The sequence below is a fragment of the Neltuma alba genome, unplaced genomic scaffold (genome assembly GCF_004799145.2).
Source record: "Neltuma alba isolate B1F8T4 unplaced genomic scaffold, ASM479914v2 tig00012939_pilon, whole genome shotgun sequence".
In the NCBI taxonomy this organism is placed as follows: domain Eukaryota; kingdom Viridiplantae; phylum Streptophyta; class Magnoliopsida; order Fabales; family Fabaceae; genus Neltuma; species Neltuma alba.
The window spans coordinates 296,273-323,361 of record NW_021637305.1 but is presented as its reverse complement, the minus strand read 5'-3'; the positions used below and the strand labels follow the sequence as shown (position 1 = coordinate 323,361).

At 37.4% G+C, this 27,089-nt stretch overlaps 4 protein-coding genes and 1 non-coding gene across 5 annotated transcripts; 3 read left to right on the top strand and 2 right to left on the bottom strand.

Moving 5' to 3' along the window:
• Positions 1-1,998: 1,998 nt before the first annotated feature.
• Positions 1,999-2,070, top strand: TRNAH-GUG (transfer RNA histidin (anticodon GUG)). The gene has a single exon. It is a non-coding gene; the product is annotated as a tRNA-His (tRNA).
• A 3,837-nt stretch (positions 2,071-5,907) lies between these two features.
• Positions 5,908-7,120, top strand: LOC114732860 (aquaporin TIP1-1). The gene is made up of 2 exons (XM_028920236.1): positions 5,908-6,361; positions 6,505-7,120. The coding sequence occupies exons 1-2, from the start codon at positions 5,978-5,980 to the stop codon at positions 6,874-6,876; spliced, it is 756 nt and encodes a 251-aa protein (XP_028776069.1). The 5' UTR covers positions 5,908-5,977; the 3' UTR covers positions 6,877-7,120.
• Positions 7,121-11,691: 4,571 nt separating this feature from the next.
• On the top strand, positions 11,692-14,826 carry LOC114732859 (E3 ubiquitin-protein ligase RZFP34-like). The gene is made up of 13 exons (XM_028920235.1): positions 11,692-11,769; positions 11,867-11,985; positions 12,106-12,193; positions 12,346-12,405; positions 13,156-13,188; positions 13,279-13,356; positions 13,446-13,489; positions 13,596-13,636; positions 13,766-13,848; positions 13,962-14,053; positions 14,148-14,217; positions 14,317-14,358; positions 14,445-14,826. Exons 2-13 carry the CDS (start codon positions 11,891-11,893, stop codon positions 14,598-14,600), a joined length of 882 nt encoding a protein of 293 aa, XP_028776068.1. The 5' UTR covers positions 11,692-11,769; positions 11,867-11,890; the 3' UTR covers positions 14,601-14,826.
• Positions 14,827-16,491: 1,665 nt separating this feature from the next.
• Positions 16,492-18,064, bottom strand: LOC114732874 (alpha carbonic anhydrase 7-like). Its single transcript, XM_028920252.1, has 7 exons — positions 17,968-18,064; positions 17,607-17,815; positions 17,336-17,442; positions 17,117-17,231; positions 16,855-17,022; positions 16,680-16,733; positions 16,492-16,572 (listed from the first exon to the last, which is right to left on the bottom strand). Exons 1-7 carry the CDS (start codon positions 18,062-18,064, stop codon positions 16,492-16,494), a joined length of 831 nt encoding a protein of 276 aa, XP_028776085.1.
• Positions 18,065-24,100: 6,036 nt separating this feature from the next.
• Positions 24,101-25,780, bottom strand: LOC114732843 (alpha carbonic anhydrase 7-like). Its single transcript, XM_028920211.1, has 7 exons — positions 25,684-25,780; positions 25,314-25,522; positions 25,054-25,160; positions 24,793-24,907; positions 24,531-24,698; positions 24,346-24,399; positions 24,101-24,238 (listed from the first exon to the last, which is right to left on the bottom strand). The coding sequence occupies exons 1-7, from the start codon at positions 25,778-25,780 to the stop codon at positions 24,158-24,160; spliced, it is 831 nt and encodes a 276-aa protein (XP_028776044.1). The 3' UTR covers positions 24,101-24,157.
• Positions 25,781-27,089: the final 1,309 nt, after the last annotated feature.

The window sequence follows — 27,089 nt, the reverse complement described above, 5'->3', positions numbered from 1 at the left end:
GAACTAAAAACAATATTAACTAGTTAACAAAACATGCAACGTATAAAATAATAATAATATAGGAGACAGGATAATGTAATGAAGATTTTAAAAGAAACTAACAAAAATTCATCGTCCAAAACTCCTCCCGGATGAGTTTCCAGGTGAGAGTGGAGAAAGTGGAACAGTTATCGTGGGTTGATGCTGGCTGTGCCTTCCTGTACTTGAGTGCCTTCGGGGCTTTTCTTTATCCATCTGGATTGATCGGGTCCACATCCAGAGCATGTTTCGTGATGAGTTTTTTAAAATATCAAAATCCAACCCAAACATTTTGAGCCGGTAAGGACGGCGTAGTTTTTAAATTCTAAACGGATAAAGACACGATCACCTGTTGAACATGCAATTTTGTGAAGGAAACACTCATTTTCCCAGCACAGCTATTCTAGTAAAGATTATAGTTTCCCTTCGTCGAGGATGGGCACTCCAATGCCGGTAGCTATCAATTAATGGGAAGCCATGTCCCTATTACTGCTCCATGTTTTTCTACTTTTGCTTTTGTTTCCTACCCAGCACATGGAAATTCACGTTTTCACCGTTGACCAACAACAGTAATGGATTCATTTCACATCATAAATAAAATAAAGCCTTTTCTATCAAATAATAACAAAAATATGAGGTTCAAAAAATCAATATTACTTTTTATACTCAATATAAAAACTAATTAATTAATTTGAGTATATTAATAAAATTAGTTATTTGTAATAACTAAATGTTGTATTTTTTCAAACATTCTTACTAATTATATGTATTAACTAAAACTATTATTTAATAAAATATTTAACATACGTAACCGCTATAAAAATGATCTTTGCAAAAAAAAAATATGAGAGATAAGATAAATTAAAATTTTATATTTAAAATTAAATTAAATATAAATTAGTTTTTATAGTAAGAACAAAAAGTTAATAATAAAAAATTTAGATGTCATGCCAACAGACTAGCGAGGACTGAGGATAGAGCGGCGTTGCTTAGGTGAGGGCCGGTGGGAAAGTGATCGTATGCGACCCGTGCACATGCAGCCCAGATGTGGGAGGGATGGAGGGAGGAGGATTGAGGATCCCTAATGATGCGGTGAAAGCGAAGGGGATGGACCCCACTTATCACGTGGTGGCCCGCTCCCCACTACCCATGTGGCGACGGGCTTCGTACAGCTGTCAGATAGGCATTGCATTGTGTTGGGGCATTGGCCAATCAGACTCTGAGCAGAATTTACAATAATAATAAGCTAACGTTCACCAGATTTTCTATTTTTAATGTGAGGCGTGGCCGACTACTGCCTCAGGATTACGCGCTTATCTTCTTCCTTCCTTCCTTCTGATCCCCTGCTGCTCAAGCGGCGTCGGCAATTAGATTTTCCAAAGGGTAAATATTAGGACTCTTTATAAATTGCATATTTTCTATTAATAAAACGTAGAAACTGAATATTCATAAACTATTACGTCAAAACCAAGCGTGATTCTAACCATAATTTAAAAATGGTAACATGATTAAAAAAAAGTAAGTAATTTCTCCTTAATTCTCCTACTTATTGGATCAGCGATGGGTCAAAAATGAAAATATTTTACTGTCGAGTGAAGATGAAGCTGATCAACACGGAGTTGCAAATCCTCTACAGTCCAAATTTGTTCCAACAAAGATTGGAAATAATCCGAAGAACCGAACAATATAGGGCTCATTTAGGATAACTCATAAATATTTTTTTAATTATAATTTATAGAATATAATGTAAGTATATGAAAAGAGTTTTATAACGTATATAAATATATATTTATAAGTTATTTTAAATGTGATGGCAAACAACATGGAGCCATCATATCCTTACCATCCACCGATCGGAAGATTCCGTTGCTTCGTTTAAGAAACTTCTGGACGTAGTAAGGGCGCCCCGAGCTATTTTTGTTAGCTGATTGGGAAACATAAAAGCCAGATTAAAGTGTTGCTTCAGGCATCTCTCAAGATGTGGCTGTAGTTTAGTGGTAAGAATTCCACGTTGTGGCCGTGGAGACCTGGGCTCGAATCCCAGCAGCCACAAAATTTGGCTGTCGCTTTTTTTTTTAACCCTTGATGAGCAATTGTTCTTCATTTTCTTGAATAGAATTTAAAAATGGGGGTTCATGGAATCTTAACATGTGGCCTGGCCTGTGACTTATGAGACAGAATTTTGTGCATCATGTCTGCGCATAAAGACAAACTCTACCTGTGCCGCACCAAGTAAAAGGCACCCCGTCGTGGTCCTCTCCCCTCCCCTGCCATTATTACGCACAGTCCCCTCTTGCCTTTGTTTCCTCCTCTATTATATATGTTTATGGGCGCACACAAATCCCTTTCTTAATATTGTTATTACATAGTTTTCAATTATTTATATTATCTCAATCAGCATCTTACAAGTCACTTAAATCAACCACAAAATAAACTATACGTCTAATCGCCCTTTGGCTCACGTATGACAGCGCGGCAATGGTGGTTTCTTCCACTCCTCCCAAATACTATGTTCAACGGCATTATTTTTTTTAACTAATAAACTATATATGATTAAGTTGATCTTTTAATTTGAGCAGGTCATGCTAAATGCCAAAATCACATACCCGAGAAGCCATCACCGTGATGCATTGTTGAAGCTGTCGAGTGGATAATTTTCATTGACCTGGCACTACACAATCTCCATTTTATTTTTAATTAGATAAAAAAAGACGAGAAGAGGAAGAGCAGGCATATGCTGGCGGATATCCCCTCTTGTCATCTCTCACTTTCCATAAATATTTGTTTTGTTACGTTTTATAAAGCATCATCCGGTAACGATCACGTTTTGTAATTTTTATTGTTTTCCCCAAGTTGATGGTTTTTAATCTGAAACAAAGACATTTCATGATGAAGACTGAAGAGCCTGAAAACGCCTCCTCCTCCCGATAATTGAACTATCAACAAACTTCGGTAGGGACAGCATATAACCAGTGGAAAATAATCTGCTGATTCCTCGAATTTTAAAGTCAGTCTATGATACGTTATTATCGAAATTAGTATAAAAAGAAGGGTGCGTCTTATTCGCATGATTCATGGTTAGATATAAAAATGTAATCCAACCCTATGTGCCTTCATATGTATGTGAATGTATCTAGCTACAGGTCTCAAGTAAAAAAACATTAAATATAAAAAAAACGTCCTCGAGGATTAAGTTTTGGAAGTTCAGCTTGTTAATGATGCAACTCATCAATTTTAAAACATGATATAGCTTAACCTGCAAATATGGATTTTTTGAGATTTCTTTTCAGTTTAATTTTCATATCTCAGATTTATGAATAATTCTGTCTTTATACATTTTTATGGATCAAAGAGTGAGATGTCAATAAAGTTTACTTATAAAATCTAATATTTTTCAAATTCTCAACATAAAACCCATGTTATAGCATGTTTCACACCACAAATAATTGGCCTTGTACTAAATAAATGGGTTTACGAAAAAAGATAAGGTGATTAAAGAGCAATCATCCAATGCTAGAATAGAATTTCCCAGCCAGGAGGAAGGGCCATGCATGGCAACTCTCCGGTAATCATTAGATACTCAATTGTTCCCACGATTTAACGAGAAGAGAGTTGTGTGATGCCACGTCCGGGCCAATATCAATGGAAACGAATTAAAAAATGTAGATAAGCTGGCTATTAAGAGAGTAGTATTAAATACACCATAATGATAATTTAGTTAATTTGATCGTGCCCTAATCATTATCCACCACTCATCATTATATTAATTAGCTTGACAGCTTTTTCTCTTCTTCTCTTTCCGTCTCTTTCCTCTCTGTTTTTTTTTTTTTTGTTTTGGCCTGAGACAGAGCTTTTCTACCTAATCAACCATATCGTCGCCACAATTTTTTCCCCCGACAAACTTCTAATTGTGCTTTCTTTTCATGGACGAATGTTGTCTTTATTTTAAATTTGCAGGAAAGGAAGCACCCGCCTCAACTGAACTAACCCGAATCGGCACTAATTGTAATATCACGAAATCGATTGCTCCTGTTGCCTTTCATTGTTTTACCCTGTAAAACCAAAAAGCATCCAAGGCCAATCCTCTGGTCATCATGCCAACACGGTCAAAATAATAAAAAATGACAACCGACGTGTGATACAAACATGAAAACTTTTCAAAAGTAGCCAGAGGCATTTTTACCAAGTATTTATGTCCATATGGCACACCAATCCTTATCGTTTTACTTCCATCTCTGCTTTATATTTTACTGACAAAAATTGATCCTTTTACCTTATTTCATCCGTGGGGAAAAAGTTCATATGAATATTTGGGAGGCACAAGATTTCTGGTTTTATATAGTTTGGCATTTTGTAAAGTTAACGAGCTAGTTGCCTGTGTAAATCTTCAGAATTCAAAGAATTGTGAATATTCGCAATTAGAATTTATATATTGAAATTACGAACTGACCAAGCGCGTGTATATTGCGAGAAATCCACAAGGACTGCTTTGACGTGAGTGTAAACTTGAGGCGAAGTTAAATATTTTTAAAAAAGCACCCACGTGACCGTCCGGCTTTTGCTTAATGATAGCCGCTTTTCCTGTGGGTCACTTCCAAAAGGACTGACCCGTTTCTCCCCTCATCTCATTTACACTTCCCGTTATACATTGTATTTTGTAAGCAATTTAAACACCCTTCCATTACTGATATAAAAACTGTTTAACTAATTCATATAAATTATTTCATTGATATGATCTATTAAAAATATTGTAGTAAAAAAAATCTATTCAAAATATCTTATAAATTTGGATAAATTGGTTTGAAGAAAAATAATATATATAACTCACAAATTAAACAAGATCTCATATTTCAAGTATCTGTCTATTCAATAACATTAATGCCCTTTATTTTAATGAAAATTGATTCATTGGTAGTAGATGAGAACAGATTACTGTGAAGGGAAAATGAGATAAAAACAAGCTGAGAATTGCAATATTTAAATTTAAGCATAATTTAAGAGGAGAAAATAATATCTAATATGGTATTTTGAAAATATAGTTAAATATAAAAAATATCCTTATATCAAAAAACCTTACTAACAAGTTGTGAATTGGTAATAACTAGTATTGAATAACAAATAATAAAAAATATATTAGCAATGACACATTATTTATTTGACAAGTGTTGAACAATCAATGATAAGAAACATGCTAACAATAACAAGTTTGATATTTTTTTTTAAATCTGACACTAAAACATTTTAATCATCTGATAATATTTATAAAATACTAGATTAAACATCATTTTTTGTTCTGAAATTTTTTATCCTAACTTCTATTTATATCATTTTTTTCCTATTGTGAAATGTTCATGAACGAAAATTGAATGGAAAGATGCACAAAAATATTAAATGGACGCATTCCATTTGGTCCTTGCATTCCGCACCATTCACCATCCATCCCAAAGGGATCATGCGATCCCGCCTCTTTCGATGTTTCCAGGCCCCAGCAATTTGCCAAAACCGGACAAAACTTCCAACCCCGGCCCTCAATCCCTCTCTACTACGTGCCTCTTATCCATGTTGGGCACGTGTCGCCCTCTCGATGCCTTCCGCCGAATTGCTTCGCGGCATCAACAGCAACGACTGGGGGACTCACTCCCAGTCCGCATTCCCTCACACCCAAAGAAATAGGGCAAAAAAAAAAAAAAAGGTCCCGAATAATCACAAGCTTACAACTAATACTCATCAGTATTACAAATTTAGCAGCTCCCAGCCTGTCGCCAAATAACAATATCTCCCCAACACTATAATTCGTTTTCCATTTCCTGTTTCTTGGTTTACCGGAACCTGCTATCGCCTGTTTTCTGACGCTGGACACTCTCAATATAAAGAGTCGTCCCTCAAACCCCCCGGCTGAGAAGTGGCAACCAGCACTTGCTATTCCCAAACTGTCCGATTTCTCAACACGCCCCGTATCATGCCGATCCGAAACATCGCCGTCGGTAGGCCCCAGGAGGCCACTCATCCCGATACCTTGAAGGCCGGGTTGGCTGAGTTTATCTCCACCCTCATCTTCGTCTTCGCCGGCGAAGGCGCCGGCATGGCCTTCAACAAGCTCACCAGCGACGGCGCCACCACCCCTGCCGGGCTCATCTCCGCCTCCATCGCTCACGCCTTCGCTCTGTTCGTTGCGGTCTCCGTTGGTGCAAACATCTCCGGTGGCCACGTCAACCCCGCTGTCACCTTCGGAGCCTTCATCGGAGGCAACATCACCTTGTTGCGTGGCATCGTCTACTGGATCGCTCAGCTTCTCGGTTCGACCATTGCTTGCTTGCTCCTCAAGTTCGTTACCGGGGGACTGGTAAGACCATCCATCAGTACTTGTCTTGTGAGGGTCGGTTATAGTAACTAACAGGAGATGGACTACACGTTATTTAATTTAATTTTATAGTTCATATGATCAAGAATAACGGTTTTGTTTGGGTTTGCTGTGCTGCATGGCAGAGCACACCAGCTTTTGCACTGTCGGCTGGAGTTGGAGTATGGAACGCGGTGGTGTTCGAGATAGTGATGACATTCGGATTGGTGTACACAGTGTACGCGACCGCCGTTGATCCGAAGAAGGGCAACTTGGGAGTAATCGCACCCATCGCGATCGGTTTCATCGTGGGAGCGAACATTCTGGCGGGTGGGGCCTTCGATGGGGCATCCATGAACCCGGCAGTTTCATTCGGGCCAGCGTTGGTGAGCTGGAGCTGGGACAACCACTGGGTCTACTGGGTGGGGCCACTTATCGGCGGTGGCCTCGCTGGCCTCATCTACGAGGTTGTGTTCATCTCCCACAGCCACGAGCAGCTCCCCACCACAGACTACTAAACTCGCGGACGAGTTCGAATATCTGATTAGAGGGGGGTGGTTTTTATTCCCTTTGTATCTGAAACTTGTGTATCTTTGTTCATCTTCTTCTTTTTAAATTATGCGTTGAATTGGTGGGCGTTGATCTTGATTGAATCGTGATGACGGGGAAGGATTTGGTTCTCTCTTATTGTGCAGCACTGATGATGTACTGTAACGCAGGTCTGCGTGTATGATATCACCTCCTTTTCACCCCCTTCTCAAATCTTCTCTTCGTTTTGGGAAAGAAAGAAACTGAATTTATTAATTCCTCAAACTAGACTTGTAATTTTTATAGGGGAAATATAACTGATGATTTCTCGTTAAGCATTCGGAAACCAGCGTATGAATCTCAAAATCCTAACAAAAAGAAGTTTGATATTTGTAATAGAATTAAGAATTTGAGAGTAAACGTTGTTCTTCAAATGGGGACCAGAATTTCCGCTACAGGTCCAAAGAAAAAGAAGTTTGATGTATGTGACAGAACGCCTCGTTTAAAAATTGTAGATGTTTTTCTTCAAATGGGGACAAGAGTCTGTTTAGGATAGCTTATAGATATAAATATAACATGCATATTTACAAGAAATTTCTAACGCAGGACCTAAATATGGGTGGGAACCGGGTCAATAAAAGAGTGAAATTAGAAGGGTTAAAGGAGGGTGTCGTTAAAAATTGAGAATGAGCCCACAACGCCTGAAAAGGAAAAGGATAGAGGAACAAAACACTCTAGTGGGGTCAAAATGAGGGTTTAAAGGAACCACGAGTAATAAAGGGATTTCTAAGAATAAAATGGGAAGAAAAAAAATGCAGAGGAGAATGATGAGTCCCGAAGCTGACAGGGTGGGTGGAGTGTGGGGCAGCTTCATGAGAGCATGTTCTAGCATCTTCGCAGTTGTTAGCAAAAACTGCGAAGATGCTAGAACAAAAACATCTTAATTAAATGACAGAGCGCAATGCATCAATCTTCAAATCCGTTAAACAACAACATATGTGTCCAGTTGCCATGCTCCAACCTTAAATATTCTACCAACAAATATGACAAATTGGATTCCGATAGTGGGGACTTCAGAGAAAGAGGGTGAGACTTGAGTGCTCAGTAGTTAGTACAATAAAACATCACCACCTTTAGATATTGAGCCCTGTCTGATAGCCATATTAAAGAAGGCAGGGGAAGAAAGCCAAAACTGGTGGGAACATTTCCGTGCTTATAATGATAAGGTAAAATAACAATCACAGACCCCATAATAGAATTAATGGCATCGCCCGCGTTCACTTTCTAAAATCTCATAAAAAGACGAGGCCCTTTACTGTAATTAGAAACAATTTCATTGGATTAAAATATCCATTTGATCAGGTAAACAAAATAGACACATAAATCTGAAATCCTCAGCCTGCTGATCGTCGCTTCGTGCTCGTCGGCGCCTCTCGGAAGCCTGATCCACGGGCACGGTGGATGGCTTCAGAGGGAGTTTGTGTCATTATTGGTGAGGATAAACGATGAGCGGCTGAGGCTTGAGAGGGGTAAGGAACAGAGAGCACGTGAAACAACTCTGAATTACAGCACCCAAACTAATCAAAGACCTCTTTCACTTTTATGATTTGGACGAGCCTTGCTGTCCTGTCTCTTGTGCTGGTGCTTGCTCGGGTCCACCTTTGCTTTTTAGCTATTGGATTTCACCCACATCATCCAATACCTCAGATTCCCTGCCAGTACCATAACTGAAGCGTATGTTTGTCTTGAATCCCTTAATTATTATGATAACTCTCTCCCAACTGCCACCTCCCGCTACGCACGCCTCCCCCTCCTGATTTCAGACCTTTACAACAAAAAAACAGAACTCCTAACTCCAACTCCTCATGTGTGAGAATAGTTGTTTTACAGTGACCATTGAGGCCACTTCATTATCGTGGAGCCAGAATGATGCATCCATGGCCTGTGACCAGGAAGACAACTACTGCCAAATACTCCAAACCGGCCTAACCTCCTCATATAGGTGCAGCGTTGAGTGACGGCATTGGTATGCAGGGCAACAGATGAAGGAATGGGGGATAAATTAAGAATTAGGTGAATCAATCAGAATAGAGGACAAAGAATGGGGAATTAAAAAAGGCAAGCGTTTGAGGGGCAATAGGAGAAGATTATTATGATAAAGGAGTTGTTGAGAACCACAGATAAACATATCGATGGCGTTACCAAACTCGCTTTCGTCTGGAGTGGGGACTGAAAGGAGAGAGAGCATGTGGGTTAGGTCCGCACGAATAAGAAAATAGCGAAAAAGATAGGGGCTAATTGTGCGTGATTGTATTGCTGTGTTCGTATCTCTTGCCTTTAATTCATACGCCCATGCTCTCTGGTCTGGCTGATACTACCTCCTCACATGCACCTCACATCTTTCTCCTCTTCTTCCTTCTTTTTTCTCAAAATCACTCATAAAAAAAACATAATTATGGTTTCATAATTCGATGCCACCGAATCCACGTCATCTTCAATAATTTCTTAGTTTTTAAGCAAACATACTCAGAGCAATAATAATGGACGAGATTGCTACAAGGATCCAAAATCAAGATGGATTATGGGCCTTTTCAAAACAAAATAACGGGCCTAGTTTAAGTGTGATGCTCTTCCACGATTATGCAATGATTCCGCACGTTCGTATGGGCTGATCGGCCTTTATTACTGGACCCTGAAAGCCTACTAGGTGGGCTCACCAATGCCATGGAGCGACGTCGTCTCCCATCCTTTTCCTTTTGGTATTGGACCAGGCTTCGCTAAAATTTTTCATTTTCACTGATTTGCAGCCAGGTGCAAAGATTTCGTTTGCACAAATCAATCACATGGTACTTAAATCTAGAAGTAACACAACGATGATATTTTATTTGTGGGTGCCAGATTTTCCAGAACAGCAGCGATAAATTAGACGCGCATAAACAAAGAAAAAAGCACAAAACGCATTGTAAATGCAAAATAATTTAGGAAAAAGATGTATAAAATTGCTGGTCGGTCTCATTTTGAATCCATTTTATAATCGTTTTTTATTTTAGTTTAATTTTTTGTGTGAAAATCGTCTGCCCGAGGCTCGCCATCGGCTAATAGGAAAGGCTCAAGAAGGTGAAATTGTGAGGGCTTAAAAAAGAACTAAATGAGGATGATATTTGGGGGCAAAACGAAATTAAAAATCTGTAATTCAGCAAGTTTGATCCCTGCGCTTGTTTGAGACCTCACAATTGTCCTAGGAAGAACGCAGGGAGAGCGACAGAGGGGAAATCGAAGACGGAAAGAGGAGAGAGGAGTGCATGTGAATGTGCACGTGTCAAACTATTATTGGCAGTGCTGTGATCCAGACTGGCAACAAAAACTGTACGGGGAATCTGGAAAAGGTTTTCCTGATCCTCATGCTCCCATCATATGCCACGTCCCCAGCTGGGCCCACAACATCTCCCCTTGATGTCCCGCCGTCCACCGACTTTTTGGTTTCTTTTCTCATTATCCACTTACTTGTGTTGGACCCGTCTTTCTCTCATCAATTATTGCTCCCCGCCTCATTAACGTCCTGTTAACAGTAACACCACCTTCCTTTCTCCTAATCCTTTTTCTTTCAGGTTTGGGGACTTTTTTGTATTATTCACAATAAAATTGTCTTTTGCCTCTTTTTTTTTTTTTTAAACACATAACGACTGTAACTTATCAGCAGCAGAGCATAATTTCCCCTAAAAGAGTTCTGGAAGCAAGTGATAAAGATTTTCCTTACAATGAATTGTGAACACGAACATGTTAATAAAAGTTAGAAAATTAATTAATTAATCGGGAGACACAAATGTTGATGGGGTAATTTAATTTAGAAAATAAAAATCAATATTAACAATCATCAAATGAGGCTACATTTAGCGGCGTGTTAAAAATCTCAGTAGTAAAACGAGGTTCCTGGGCATCTACATTTAGCGTACTTGTGCCGTATTCAACCCGAATTCGTGGCTTTTAGTTTTTCTAAAATACAAAATACTCTCAATAGTTAATTATATATTTGAAAAAGCATGAAACATTTACCTGTCTTGATAAATAGATGCTCGTAAGTTTTAAGTACATTTCGATTTTAAATTTAGCTTGTTATTGTTGGAGATTTGAATGGCATGATTTTAATAAATATTATTGATCACAAGATAACAATCCTCTTCAAAGATCTTTCCGTGTTGTATTCAAGAGTCAGAGAATTCGCAATTCCGAAATTTAAAATATCTAAGAGCATTATCAAACGAATACTTTTGAACAGCATTATCAAACAAATACTTAAACAAATAAAAACACGTCTCAATAATATTAAGAATATTATAAAATATATATATAATTTTCTCAACATTAAGCTATAAAGATTTCCTCGTGTTGATTTGTGTTTTTTAAAATTAAAAGAAATAGGTATTAGAGGAACTATCATGATATGAAGTTTGGGCCTTCACTGATTTTAAATTAAGCTTGCATAGGCAAAATACTGCAAGTGCTCCGATTCAAAAATTGAGAAGGACGTGAGTGGTCATTGTTTCGTTCTGTCATCGCCACTTTTCGTAAGCGGGCGTTTAATGATAGCAAGTCATGTTTAATAATTGATGTATTTGACATTAATGATTAAGTTGGCCGGCTAAGCGCTAGCGTGTCTCGTCCTCTCTTGCACGGAAGGAAAGTGGGGGCTAGAAAGAAATGTAGGGGCTCTTTCGGTATTTCACTACCTCCAGCCTCTGATATTTTCCCGCAACGCGCATTTTCCTTCCCTTCTCCCCTCTCCCCCTCTGGAGAGACCTTCCTTTGGCGCCTGTCAACTCTGCCTTCAGCCTCCCCCACAACTCTCATTTCCGTCTGAATTGTCCTTTCACTTCCGGTTTAGGGTCCGTCACTTTTCTTTTTATTTTCTTCCATTCTCATCAGTGTCGTGTTGTCTTCGTGCGTCTAATCTTACTCATGATTCATTTTTACGGGATTCAGCGGAAAGCAAGAGCAGAGTCTGGGATGATGGAGTGCATCGTGGAGCCGCAGAAGTCAGCCCGGGGGATTTCTCAACTAGATGACGGCTCTCTTTCTGACATAGGACGTGGCCGTCACGGGTATCTTTTTTTCCCCTCCCTTATTTACAACTTTTCCCATGCATTGAAGAGTTCTGATTCCTTTTCGAGAAAATCGCTGGTAAAAACTAATTAAGGTTCCACCGGCGTTGGAATTTGAAGGTGTTCGCACTATAGAAGGAGATGCAAGATAATAGCACCCTGTTGCAATGAAATATTCGATTGCAGACATTGCCATAATGAATCTAAGGTTCCATCCCAGCTCTCGAATTAGTTGCTTTTGTATATGATGTTGTTGAACTATCGCTATCTAATGTTGATTTTATATTTCCTGAAACTAATTATAACTCTTGTTTTCCTCGATGAATGTTCGAATATACGCTTCCTCCGCTTTTTCAACAGAATTCGATTGAACTGGACCCTGTTGAGCGCCATGACCTTCCTCGTCACGATTTAAAGAGAGTACGCAGCTCTAAGCTTCGCATCTTCTATTATTCTTTTTTTCTGCTATTAATGCTCCATATACTCCATGTATTAGATGAAATAATAAATTTTGCTTATAGATTTGGGTCGTTCATATCTTCTTTGAATGCTCCAGATTTGATTTTTTTGTTGTATTTATTTAAAATAATTATGTTAATATGTATGGAATGGTAATTTATTAACTATCTTTTTTTCAAAAAATAATTTTTTTAATTTAAAAATAATTAATTAAAAATTTTAAATCTGTTTCAAATCTGAGTTTAGGGTGCCAATCATCAAAGCATTGAAACTGGTTCCAATAATAAATATACTCCTAATATTTGTACGGCCGTGATAGAAAAGTTGAAGTGAAGACTTTGAGCTTTCCATTTTGGGTCCGTGCTGTATGCCGCATGCGCTTTAATCTTCAATGCATGAATCATGATCTTTGTTAATGGTCGCTAAGGAGTTCAATTTGGAAATACAGAAACGCAATTGATGAGGTTTTAACTTGGATATATTCTGTTCAGCTAATCTGACCCTATTGGCAAGGTTAATAACATTAACTATTTTTAAGAATATTAAATGCTGGGATTTTTTTTTTAAAAGATAGAGGACGAAAATAAAAGTAATGCTAGCTCGTTTTTTCCCCCTTTTTACTTTCCTACCACTTTTAATTAATTATCCCTAATCTTTGAACCTCGAGAAAGAAGCACTGACTGGAAATAGTGTTTGTGCCATTATTTTCAGGTTATCTGCTCCTTGTGTAGCACCGAGCAAGATGTAAGAGTCTATCTGAAAGATACATCATCTCAGAGACTGTTGGTATAAATTCATTAACCCTCTTTCACGACATATTTTTTCACTTTGCAGGTTCAACAGATGTGCATTCAGTGCGGTGTTTGCATGGGGAACTACTTCTGCTCCAAGTGCAAGTTTTTTGATGACGATGTTAGTTTCTTGCCTCATTTTATTTCTGAAATCCTGGGTCTCCTTTCAAGACCTTTAATAATAACTGAAGTATTATTTGTTTACTCTAGGTATCAAAGAATCAGTACCATTGCGATGAATGTGGCATCTGCAGGTCCAAGCAATGCCAAGCCCTGATTCTTTACTTTCCACGGTTTCTTGCCTAAAGTTTCATCTCCAATTAATCAGTTGTTTACTTGACATTCTATTTATATGCACAGAATTGGGGGCGAGGAGAATTTTTTCCACTGCAACAAATGTGGTCAGTGTCTGAATACGTCTCGAAATTACTTCCCTTGGAGAGATGAGCCCTTTTTGTTTCTTTTCGATATTCATATTCATAGTCAAAATGACTGTTAAGTGCGTTATCGTGATCTTTATTTGTCCATAGGATGTTGCTATTCAACACTGTTAAAGGACTCACACCGTTGTGTGGAAAAAGCCATGCATCAGAATTGTCCTGTTTGCTTTGAGGTAAAATTAGAACCTAGAAGGGCAGGGCCCCGATATCTTGGATGGATATATTCCTTTATCCTGTATGGTACATTAACACCAATCATTTGATCACCCGTTTTTCCAACGTGCAGTTTCTTTTTGACACCACAAAAGACATTACTGTATTGCGATGTTGTCACTCTATCCATCTGGAATGTGTGAAAGAAATGGCGCGGCATTTCCAGTGAGTTCTGCAACCGAAATGATATATAGAATACAGTGGTAGTTGTATATATGTTTAAGCACTGTTGCTTCATCCTGACAAAAATTCTTGGCAGGTATTCTTGTCCTGTTTGCTCAAAATCTTTTTGTGACATGTCGCGCGTGTGGGAGAGACTGGATCATGAGGTACCTATAATGTTGTCAGAATTATATATCCTGATATGTATATGCTTACAGTTTTTCTGGAAAGAGCCATATACTTTCTGAACGTTTCAACTTATTCAGGTTGCATCAACACCTATGCCAGATATATATCAAAATAAGATGGTAAGCATTCGTATTTTTTTGCGCCTCTGTTTAGTTGCAACGGTGTTATCACCTAACATTCTGAAATTTCTGATGGGTATGGCTAGGTCTGGATTCTGTGCAATGATTGTGGGGAAACATCAGAGGTGAGCTTTCACGTTTTGGCGCATAAGTGTCTAAAATGTAAATCCTACAACACCAGACTGACGCAAGGTGGACCTGCTTCATCATGTTCATCCAACGTTGAAGACGTGCTGCAGTGATTACATCACGATCTGGTTGCTCATTTCAAATAGTTTAGGGCTGTTATGTTTACTGTGAGCCCGGAATAACATAAAAATAAGTGGCTTAGTTAATGTTCTTGTGCTAGTGATGACAAAGCCATGATTTAGTTCTTAAGAGTAGTTGGACTGATGCTCCGCTCACTAACTTAAATTCCTTGATCAAGTTACGTAAGTGCAACTTATCATAATTTCGCTCTCTTTTTAATTTGCTCTTCAAAGATAAAATCTGTCAATTTAACTAGAGTTGATCGCGTGTTTGCATGAATCTCGAGATAAGTCACATTAAAATTGATCCGGCAAAACTCAATGTTGCTTAACCCATCAATGTGGACAAAATAAGGGACTTGCGCGCCATTTCTCATGACTTGGGCACTGAATTTGGCCTGTGAACGATTATTTTAGCAAAAAATTGTTGGAGAATCTCCTCTTCGTTGGTCTTGCTGGTTATGAATTTCATTAATTCTCCTCTTCGGTTTTGAAAGCCTGTTGACCGGGCGATCGGGAGTTTCTCTCTCTCTCTCTCTTTTTTTGAGAAAATTATAGGCAGAGGGGAGTAAACTTGTTCTGTTTTCCCCGATACGCAGAGTATGTCAAGACAGTATTTTTGTTTGTTTGTTTTGAATAAGAAAAAATGTTTAAAATTGTATTTTCGGTTGTCTTGAAAACCCGAAAGTTAAATTTGTCTAAATAAATCAGAATTTTTTTAAAAAATTTTTTGCTACCTTTTATTTTATTTGTCATAATAAATCAGAACATCTTCACAATGAAGTTTGTTAATCTCAGGGTAATAGACGAGTTTTTTTTTTGTTGCACATAAATATCTTAGTGGAGATTCGATATTAATTTATCATGTTGGAGGGATTGGCTTCTCTTATTATATCTAACCCTGTTGGTTTAGCAAGGCTTTTAAAAAAGATGCGAAGGAGCATGACATACAGAAGATTTGGGAGACAATAAAAATTATAAGGACCAACGCCACACCCCCCATCCTCACTTGTTACACCACCCAACTTGGCTCGTGGCACTGCATTCCTCTCCTGTTGTAGTTTGAAATCCATATGCAAAGGCGAGAGTGGTTTTGGTGGACGGGGAGCATTGATTGCACATGGTAATTGGACTCCCATCCTTATTCAAACAGAAGCCCATACAACGGAAAACAGCTCTGGATATGCTTTTCGCAATCAATGAAATCAATTAATGGCTTTATATATTTTACTTTTAGTGTTTCTAAATGTTAGTATTACTACTTATTAATTGCTGCAAATTTAATGTCTTGGTTGAGTTAGTACCATTTAAGAAGAGTAATTGACAGTTTTTTTTTTTATCTGGATGTGCAGGATTGAGGGTGAGAAAAAAATTGAAGAAAACTAGTGAGAAAAAACAGATGCAGAAATTTACCAAAGCGTAGGAAATGATTAATTTTCTAATTTATTTGTGAACTGTATAATATTTTTTTATTTGTTAGTATGCATGTAAGGAATTGTTTTTCTTTTAATTAAAAAAAAAACCTACACCCAGGCTAATTACTTGTATATCACGGCTCATCCAAACAAAGGCATCGCCGCAGAAAGGTTAGCCGCTTGTTAACTCGGCGTTTTACATCTATAACGGGGGAGGCTTGATTTTTAATATCAAATGCTGATAAATGTAAATCGAAAAAAATAATATGAAAGGGATTTTGTATTATTCACTAAAAAAATAATAATGAAACACAATAATAAACTTACACCCGGAAATATTAATAAAGAATAATGTGCTTCGAAACAAAGGGTTTTACGGCACTTATTGCTTTGAAAGCGGAAAAGACATGAATGTATAGTACAAGTACAAGAACAATGTAAGGAATACGGGAAATCAATAATGAGATTTATTAATATCTGTAGCTTGGGACGTAAAATTGTACTTCTCGATTGTTAAGAGGCTGCAATGGCCTTGCGTTCCTCTTCGCGTACTGTCACAGAACACCCGCAGGACATAATCAGTGCATGATTTTTAAAGTGTCAAATGACTGCTAGTCAGTAACTTAATGCAATACGTAGCATATGTATATATACTTACATATTGGACTGAATTGACGAGTAAATTTAGTTGCTTTCTCGAAAAAGTCCTGATCTGAGGAGATAAGTAATTTCAAGTGGTGAGACTAAGAGACTATCGATAGCAATATATGATGAAGAGAAGGATAATACATAGGAATAGATGGGAATAATTGATAGGATATAAATAGAAATACCTTGTTAGAAATAGTCCAAATGACACCTTCAGTGCAAGGAGGGGCGGTGAGTGATCCAATGTATCTGTAGTACAAGTGGTCTCGACCCACTTCTATCTCTGACGGATCAATCACCCCCAAGGATTTCTCTTCTCCTTCTTCTCCGATCGCCTTTATGTATTCTTCCAACTACAATATTCATTTGCATTTCAACACGATCGTGAGATATACATATATACTGACATATTGACACGTTATATTGGTACTCATGTATATTATATACCTTGGATAGAAAAGGATCGGGACGACCAAGCTTGTAGAGAACAGTAACCACAGCGGTCTTGTTTGTGCCATCTGGCTGTGTGAACTGATGAACCATGTGCAGCTCCAAGTCAAACCTAATCATTGGAAAATCCACATTGAAAATTAATCAGTTAAAAAAAACATAAGTTAGGTAATTAGGCTGAGTTAGGAATATATGGGGGGGGGGGGGAATCTATACCTCTTGCCATTGATAAGGTGTTCGGAAGGCCAGTGCCAATGGGCTCCTTGGAGAAGGAAATGGGTCCCGTTGATTGTTATTGAACCAGCATCAGCCTCCCAATTCACCTGCAATTTCCCGAATAGCAATATAATTATTAGATGCTCGTGTATAGGTTTCCATGCAATGCAAATACAATGCGTGCGCGTAGCTATATGTGTGTGTGTGTGTGTTTGAGAAAATTAAAGTGAGTGTAATAAATAGCGTTTGGATTTGTGATGAATGTGTTTACCGTTACATCATGGCCCCTGTTGAGGATTGAGGCAGCGGCAGGCTTATAGGCCTTGTTGAGGCCCTCTGAGCCGGCGGACACCAATTTCACTCTGCGACTCAACAGATCAATAGGAGACTGAATTGCTCCGTGCTTACAGGTTGCCCATTCTGGTTTCAAATCTCCCCATCGTGATGGCCCCTTCGCGCTCCCTTCTATGTAACTGAACTCTGTTCCATCATTTACATAAACGCTTATTACAAACATTATCCAGGCATGCATATATGCATGGACGACGTAATTGGAGCTTAACCCAAGAATTGGGAAGATCAGAGGGAGATTTAATGGTGTGTGTATATATATGTTCATGATCATTAATTACCAACTTCATGATCAGCTTTGGTTGACGTTGAGTATTGTAACAAGATTGTTGCTAACATCAGCAGACATGGGATGAACGTCCTCGTTTGTCGCTTCATGCTTCGGCACAAAGAGATTGTGTCTTGCAGAACAGATTTTAAAGGAATGTTTCAGATGTCAGGAATTGTATGAAATTCTCAGATGTGATGGTGAGACAGATTTTGTATGGCGGAAGGGTATTTATAGAGAGCCAAGGCACGTGATGAAGTGGCCTTGGATTTGGTCGGAGTGAATGAACAGAGGGAAACTTTCTACGAAGAAAATTTCTAGTGTTTTAGTTAAACTTTGTCTCCTTTTTAAAAATATTTAGTGCCGCCGTTTTCCATTTTTACGGTGCAAGTGTGAATCTGGTTAAAAGACAGGGTCTGACAGAGGCTGTCTTGTGCTCATTCTGGTTATCGATCGACGTCAGCAAGCAATATATATATATATAAAAGTTAATTGATTTCGGCCATGTGGTTAGGTTAATTAAGAAGACTATATATGATGACTTGGCATGATTAATTGGAAGGAGGAGGTTATGTGCCTTTGGACTAATTTGAAAAATTCCAGAAGAAAACGACGAACAGTACTGAGGAAATCAATTTATACCTAATATTTTTTTTTCGTAAGGGTCACAACATAGAGTGTGTGCGTGTGTTTTTTTTTTTCCGGTGCAGGGTCACAACATAGTTTTTTTTTTGCTAAAGTATAACTATCCTTCTATTAGAGGCAATCATATTTGAGACACTGTCAGGCACTAAATGTGACTACCTCTCCCAACGGGGATTTGAACTTTAGTTCGTCACATTGTGAGGAACTAGTCCCTTCTGCTAGACCCAACTCCCATTGGTGGGTCACAGCACAGTTGAGCAATGTGAGGCTTCCTTGGTGTGGCTTGCTCCCCACCATGAACTCATCTCGTCAGCTCATAAAATTAAGAGAGAATTATAATAAGATTTTAAGAAAAAAAATAATTATAAAACAAGTCCTATAAATTATCATTTTTTATTTCAAAACTCATCATTATAAGCTGTTTAAATTGTTATTAGAATTGTTTAATAATTAATTTTTTTTGGGAGATCTTATTATAATTCTCCCTAAAATTAAACTCAGGGGTGACGTCGGCTTTTAAAGATGGATCAGGAAGGTACCAGAGAGTAATAGAAATATTCACACATCGAAGTAGTGAAATAATTATGGGCGCTTTGTTGAGTTACGTTACAAAGTCTATTTTTGTTCCTTCGTATTTGGCCCCTTCGTTCGCAGCGGAATCAGTCGTCAATAAGCAACCGACAACACTCCGAGGTTTAAAATTAAAGTTGACATAATATCTGATTGCGTATAAATAATGACTCCACATTATTATTATACTAATACTCAGTCATTAGTTATCCAGACTTGTTCTTTTTATTTAACTAGTTTCTTTAACATGATAACAATAATTAATCTGGCTTAGTAACAGGGATCGGAGGGACTATTTGGATAACCTGTTAAAACATGTTATTTCCTCTTATCATAAATATGAAAAACTAGCTAATTAATTCACACATGGCTTAAAAAACCAGTTGATTTAAAAACTTACAAAAATAGGTATTTTGATTTTTATAAAATATCTCTTTTCTAATTATTTATATTAAAAACTCTTCCTATTAATCGTACAATGGAATATAAATATAATTCACAAATAAAATTGAAATATTATATTTAGCATCAACACAACCTTTTAATTAGCTTCTACCCTAGAAAAAGAGTACATTATTTATTGAAGATGTCTTGTGCTCTCCCCAATTAATTTGACCACGTGTTTTTTTTTTTTTTGGGTAATGGGAAGTATGGTGTGCTAGTGCTACTGTGCGTATTTGGCAGTTTTTTTTTTTTTTAATTACTGCGTATTACCAAATCATGCAGTATGTGGGGTCTGAAAAGTTATAAATATGAACATTGGAGCTGGTCATGTGCGACCTGATCTAATAAGACCCAAAAAAGGTGAAAAATATAATAATTTAATTATCGCAAGCTCTTGTCTTTTTGAGGCGTGTGTGAACCGTTCATGTAAGCACAAATAAATAAATAATGAAGTAATCAAGTGATTGCGTAGTGCTAATGGCAAAGATATATACGGGATGGGCGAACAGTCATTTCATGAGAGCGAGGGTTTCACCGTCCCCTGTCAAATAATACCACTATTCCTTATTCTTTATTCTTAAATTGATGATAAGACGAATCTCCCCTAATTAAAACTAAATCTACAATGGTGCTTTGAATAGCAAAATATTGCATTTACCCTGTAACCACTAAACTCCGAATTAACTAACATTCAACAGATAATTTATTACCATAGGAACGTCGAAATTTTTTTTTTGGGGAAAAAAATGACATAAAAAGGATAAAAGTACATATAGTATTCACTTACTTTCTTCTCCTTATTAAATCATTCTTCTCACATGTTATTTTTTTTTTAAAATCCTAGAAAATTCAAACTCGTGAAAATCCCGACCTAGAATTAATATTTATGTATTAATTCCATTTTGGTAAGAACAATAAGGGAATGCATGAACAATTTTTTGTTTTGCCTATTTTTATTTGCTATGTATCTGCATTTTTTATTAGAGACAGTCTTATTTAAAATATTATTTGACACTAAATGTAGACGTCTCCCTTTGAGATTCCGATTTTGCCCCGGTATCCTCCTAAGAAGAACAAAGGTCAGGTTAAAAAAATAGGTGGAAGGCGATCGAACGTGAGGTGTGTCTATGGGTTGTTTGTTGGTTCCTTTGCGTCCGGCCAATCCGTCGAATACCTGTTTCATAACTAACGACGATAACAGAAAACAAACCTGTGCAAACAGGATCTAACAACCAAATCAAATAAGCCATTAGTCTCTTCTGGTTACTTTTCTCAAAACTTATTTCTGCTTGTTCGTCATTTTAAAATTTGAAGACAATAGATGATATCGAATAAAGTAATAAAATGTTCACAAAAAAAGAAAGAATAAATCAATAAAATATTTAAAATATTAGTCTATAAAAGTTGAAAATTTCTAAGATGCCGTGTTTATTTTATTTTTAAGCTGCATGTTAAAGCTTTACACTGATGAGCAGGGTCCATTTTGCTACTAGCTATACAGGGCGATTGAACTTGTAAATGGCGTGTTTGGTCGAAAAGGTTTGGAAAGATGATGAAATATTGCGTTCCCATCTTTTATTGGGCTTCTTTTTTTTGACAAAAACAAAACAAAAAAGAGGGAGGAAGCGTCTTCAGAAGCGGGGAAAACAAAGAAAAAAAACCATAATTTTAGTTGCCCCTGATAAAATCGCCTAAATTGAACCAAACATTGTGTAAGAAAAATTAAGACTGCACAAATTGAAACTGCACGGGACCTGCGCATTGTATGATCTCTATAAGTTGTATTGTTGATCATTTATAAATAGCGAAACTTCTTATCGACAATCATGTTCCTGTGCATGCCCCTAACTCTTGGTAAAACATACATTCTAAAAAGGTTTTTTTGGTTTAATTTTAAATAGAAGATCAATACACAGTTTGATCCCTTAAATTTGTTTTTATTTTAATTTTGATCCTTTAAATTTAAATTATAATTTTTTATTTCTCTGGTTTCATTCCATTTAAAACATATGGTTCCTATAATGTAATAAAAACCTATACAATTTTGGGTCATGAGGGGCTAAAATTTATAGTTTGAAATTTGAATGACTAAAATAAAAATAGGAGCAATCCTGAGCTATTAATCCTTATTTATATATGTGTGTGTATATATTTGAGTAGAAACCCTGTAGATATGTTGACGAAGAGAGTAAGAGGGGCGAGAATAGTGGGGACAAGTTTGGGGACCGCGCATGAACTTAATATAACGGGGCGAATATTTTATTCCCTAATGATCATGGTATATAATATTATCCCAAGGGTGATGCGTACATTGAAACGGCTCAGGCCTGGCCATATATACTACGCCCTCGGTCGCTTACTATAGACAATATAGGACTCCATACAGAGATCAAAAAATTAGTTAAAAATAATAAATAAATAAAAATTAGAAAATTTTTTTTTCATAATATCCTTATCTATAAGGGGAAGAAAGTATAAAAAGAAAATAAAAATTATTATAATAAAAAGAATTATGAAAGAGAGAGAATGTGTGATAGAGAGAGATAATGGTTTGAAAAATGAAACCATAAATATATTAAATATTAAAATAAATAATTAATATGAACAAAATAAAAATTTTGTTACAAAAATTTAAAATAATTTGTAAATATTATTTATATTTAAAAATAAGAAAGAGATAACAGTTGTTACTTATAAAAGTCAGGGGCTAATGAATCAGTACTGGAAAGCGGAGAGAAGACCCTCCCCAAGCCGAGAGAAAATGAGAGGAGGGGTTAAACAGTCAAGGTGGGGGGCCCACCATGGGGCGACGCGGTCAAAAAAGCGATGCATGTGCGACAACAAGACTCAATGCTCTCTCGGAAGTCATGGCTCCCACAGTTGGCCTCGATCACTGTGTCCTAACGTCTCCCCAGAATTTCAAAACGGTCGCCCGCATCAGTGTCTCTGCACAGTCTCTGATGATGGTTCGAGGCTCCAAGCAAGCCCTCACTGCAAGTAACCAACCACCTCCAACAAGGCAAAGACGAGGGAGAGGGAGAGGGATCCAAATAGAAGAGCAACCTCTCCTTCCTTGTTGGTGAAGGCTGCGCCTTTCTGTCAACTTAATTTTTGGCCGGCATATTCTCCTTCACCCTCTCAAAAGCTAAGTTCACAACAAACATACACATCCAAGTTTGGTCAAGCAAGAGAAATTCACTCGTTTAAAGTGGGCCCTTCCTTCCCGTTACCCTACCAAATACTTCAAACTAAAAGACTAATGGAGATTGGTTGCAGTGTTGCACTTCACATGTTGCAGACGAAAAGAATATGAACGCTCCATTAAACATGTGCATGAGAAAACTGCATTTTCCTTTGCTATGAGTTATCCTTTATACACCAAGCAACGTTCCCAGCTTCATTAAAAATGTCACCTTTTATTTTATTTGTCATAAAAAATCAGAACATCTTTTCAATGAAGTTTGTTAATGACAATAGTCAACGAGGCTTTTGTTTTGGTTGCACGTAAATATCGTAGTGAAGATTTGAATATTAATTTGTCAAGTTTAAGGGATTAGCTTTTTCGGTTATATCTAACCCTGTTAGTTTAGCAAGGCTTTTAAAAACGATGCGAAGGAGCATGGTATACAGAAGATTTTGGAGACAATGCAAATTATAACGACCAACGCCACACCCCACATCCTCACTTGTTACGCCACCCGACTTGGCTCGTGGCATTGCAATCCTCCCTTGTTGTAGTTTGGAATCTGTATGCATAGCCGAGGGTTGTTTTGGTGGGTGTATGAGCATTGATTGCGTATCATAATTGGACTCCGATCCTTATTCAAACGGAAGCCCATACAACGAAAAAGGGCTCTGGATGCGCTTTCCACAATCACTGAAATCACTTAAAGGGCTTTATATATTTTACTTTTAGTGTTTCTGAATGTTAGTATTGCTCCTTATTAATTGCTGCAAAATTCAATGTCTTGGTTGCGTTAGTACCATTTAAAAAGAGTAATTCACAGCTTTTTTTATCTGGATGTGCAAGATTGAGCGTGAGAAAAAATAGGTGCAGAAATTTACCAAAGCGTAGGAAATGATTAATTTTCTAATTCACTTGTGGACTGTATAATATATTTTTTTATTTGTTAGTATGCATGTAGGGAATTGTTTTGCTTTTAATTTAAAAAAAAAAAACACCCAGGCTAATTACTTGTGTATCACGGCTCATCCAAACAAAGGACTCGCTGCAGAAAGGTTAGACGCTTGTTAACTCGGCGTTCTACATCTATAATGGGGGAGGCTTGATTTTTAATATATCAAATACGGATAAATGTAAATGGGGAAAAATAATATGAAGGGAATTTTGTATTATTCATAAAAAAAATAATAATGAAACACAATAATAAACTTACACCCGGAAATATTAATAAAGAATCAGTAATGTGCTTCGCAACAAAGGGTTTTACAGCACTTATTGCTTTGAAAGCGGAAAATACATGAATGTATAGTACAAGTACAAGAACAATGTAAGGAATACGGGAAATCAATAATGAGATTTATTAATATTTGTAGCTTGGGACGTAAAATTGTATTTCTCGATTGTTAAGAGGCTGCAATGGCCTTGCGTTCCTCTTCGCGTACTGTCACAGAACACACGCAGGACGTAATCAGTACATGATTGTTATAGTGTCAAATAACTACTAGTCAGTAACTTAATGCAATACGTAGCATATGTGTATATACTTACATATTGGACTGAATTGACGAGTAAATTTAGTTGCTCTCTCGAAAAAGTCCCGATCTGATCATGGGGAGACAAGCAATTTCAAGTGGTGAGACTAAGAGACGATGGATAGCAATATATGATGAAGAGAAGGATAATATATGCATAGAAATAAATGGGAACAATTGATAGGATATGAATAGAAATACCTTGTTAGAAATAGTCCAAATGACACCTTCAGTGCAAGGAGGGGCGGTGAGTGATCCAATGTATCTGTAGTACAAGTGGTCTCGACCCACTTCTATCTCTGACGGATCAATCACCCCCAAGGATTTCTCTTCTCCTTCTTCTCCGATCGCCTTTATGTATTCTTCCAACTACAATATTCATTTGCATTTCAACACGATCGTAAGATATACATATATACTGACATATTGACACGTTATATTGGTACTCATGTATATTATATACCTTGGATAGAAAAGGATCGGGACGACCAAGCTTGTAGAGAACAGTAACCACAGCGGTCTTGTTTGTGCCGTCTGGCTGTGTGAACTGATGAACCATGTGCAGCTCCAAGTCAAACCTAATCATTGGAAAATCCACATTGGAAATTAATCAGTTAAAAAGCAAAACAGAAGTTAGGTAATTATTAGGTTGAATTAAGAACATGTGTGAGAGAGAGAGAGAGAGAGAGAGAGAGAGAGAGAGAGAGAGAGAAGGGGAGCCTACCTCTTGCCGTTGATGAGGTGTTCGGAAGGCCAGTGCCAATGGGCTCCTTGGAGAAAGAAATGGGTCCCATTGATTGCTATTGAACCGGCATCAGCCTCCCAATTCACCTGCAATTTCCCGAATAGCAATATAATTATTAGATGCTCGTGTATAGGTTTCCATGCAATGCGTGCGCGTTGGTATATGTGTGTGTGTGTGTGTTTGAGAAAATTAAAGTGAGTGTAATAAATAGAGTTTGGATTTGTGATGAATGTGTTTACCGTTACATCATGGCCCCTGTTGAGGATTGAAGCAGCGGCAGGCTTATAGGCCTTGTTGAGGCCCTCTGAGCCGGCGGACACCACTTTCACTCTGCGACTCAACAAATCAATAGGAGACTGAATTGTTCCGTGCTTACAGGCTGCCCATTCTGGTTTCAAATCTCCCCATCGTGATGGCCCCTTCGCGCTCCCTTCTATGTAACCGAACTCTGTTCCATCATTTACATAAACTCTTATTACAAACATTATCCAGGCATGCATATATGCACGGACGACGTAATTGGAGCTTATTAGCCTAAGAATTGCGAAGATCAAAGGGAGATTTAATGGTGTGTGTATATATATATATATATGCATGATCATTAATTACCAACTTCATGATCAACTTTGGTTGACGTTGAGTATTGTAACATGATTGTTGCTAATATCAGCAGACATGGGATGAACGTCCTCGTTTGTCGCTTCATGGTTCGGCACAAAGGGATTGTGTCTTGCAGAACAGATTTTAATGAAAGTGTTTCAGATGTCAGGAACTGTATGAAATTCTCAGATGTGATGGTGCGACAGATTCTGTATGGCGGAAGGGTATTTATAGAGAGCCAAGGCACGTGATGAAGTGGCCTTGGATTTGGTCGGAGTGAATGAACAGAGGGAAACTTTCTACGAAGAAAATTTCTAGTGTTTTACTTAAATTTTGTCTCCTTTTTAAAAATATTTAGTGCCGCCGTTTTCCATTTTTACGGTGCAAGTGTGAATCTGGTTAAAAGACAGGGTCTGACAGAGGCCGCCTCTAGTTATCTGTCGACGTCAGCAAGCAATATATATATATATATGTAAATATTTATGTATAAGAGATTTGATTTCAGCATGTGGTTAGATTAATTAAGGAGACTATATGTGATGACTTGGTATGATTAATTGAAAGGATCAGAGGAGGTTATGTTGCCTTTGGACTGATTTGAACAATTCCAGAAGAAGACGACGAATAGTGATTTAATTATTAAAAGAAACATCGGATGGCCGTTGAGGCGATTATTTTAGGGAAAATCACTAACAGGTCCCACAGAAGGCAATTTATTACTCTGAGGTTCCACGAAATATCAAAATCACTGACAGGTCTCAAGGGACCTCAGAGTAATATTTTCGTTTTGTAAAATGACATTACTGCCCCTCATATTCCAGATTCACATTTGCTCTGTCATTACGATTTACAACCTCAGCAGCGACTATTAACAACCTAATGAGATGGCGTTAACAACCCTAGCAGTATCCGTTAACAACTTACTTTATAGAATTATATAACCTCTACATAAGAGTAAATTATAACCAAATAATATAATACAACAACTTTAACACTAAAATGGGAAGCTTTTTGATATCATTAAGAATTTTAACTAGATCCAATAGGATTATAGTAATATTTTAATGCGAATATCCATTTACAATCTCAACAGCGATTATTAACAACCGAATGAGAGGGCATTAACAACCTAAGCAGTAGCCGTTAACAACTTACTTTATAGAATTATATAACCTCTGCATAAGAGTAAATTATAACAAAATAGTATAATACAACAACTTTAACACTAAAATGGGAAGTTTTTTGATATCATTAAGAATTTTAACTAAATCCAATAGGATTATAGTAATATTTTAATACGAAGATCCATTTACAACCTCAATAGCAACTATTAACAACTGAATGAGAAGACATTAACAACCTAAGCAGTATCCGTTAACAACTTACTTTATAGAATTATATAACCTCCGCGTAAG

Bases quoted from the DNA above. Each gene is read 5' to 3' on its own strand.
- LOC114732860 (XM_028920236.1), top strand. From the start codon at position 5,978: ATGCCGATCCGAAACATCGCCGTCGGTAGGCCCCAGGAGGCCACTCAT. The intron at 6,362-6,504 runs GTAAGACCATCC...GCTGCATGGCAG, and splicing joins AGTTCGTTACCGGGGGACTG to AGCACACCAGCTTTTGCACT.
- LOC114732859 (XM_028920235.1), top strand. From the start codon at position 11,891: ATGATGGAGTGCATCGTGGAGCCGCAGAAGTCAGCCCGGGGGATTTCT. The intron at 13,189-13,278 runs GTAAGAGTCTAT...TTCACTTTGCAG, and splicing joins TGTGTAGCACCGAGCAAGAT to GTTCAACAGATGTGCATTCA. The intron at 14,054-14,147 runs GTGAGTTCTGCA...AATTCTTGGCAG, and splicing joins GAAATGGCGCGGCATTTCCA to GTATTCTTGTCCTGTTTGCT.
- LOC114732874 (XM_028920252.1), bottom strand. From the start codon at position 18,064: ATGAAGCGACAAACGAGGACGTTCATCCCATGTCTGCTGATGTTAGCA. The intron at 17,816-17,967 runs GTAATTAATGAT...ATGATGGAACAG, and splicing joins CAAAGCTGATCATGAAGTTG to AGTTCAGTTACATAGAAGGG. The intron at 17,443-17,606 runs GTAAACACATTC...GGGAAATTGCAG, and splicing joins ACAGGGGCCATGATGTAACG to GTGAATTGGGAGGCTGATGC.
- LOC114732843 (XM_028920211.1), bottom strand. From the start codon at position 25,780: ATGAAGCGACAAACGAGGACGTTCATCCCATGTCTGCTGATATTAGCA. The intron at 24,699-24,792 runs GTATATAATATA...TGAATATTGTAG, and splicing joins CCGATCCTTTTCTATCCAAG to TTGGAAGAATACATAAAGGC. The intron at 24,400-24,530 runs GTATTTCTATTC...CCCCATGATCAG, and splicing joins TTTGGACTATTTCTAACAAG to ATCGGGACTTTTTCGAGAGA.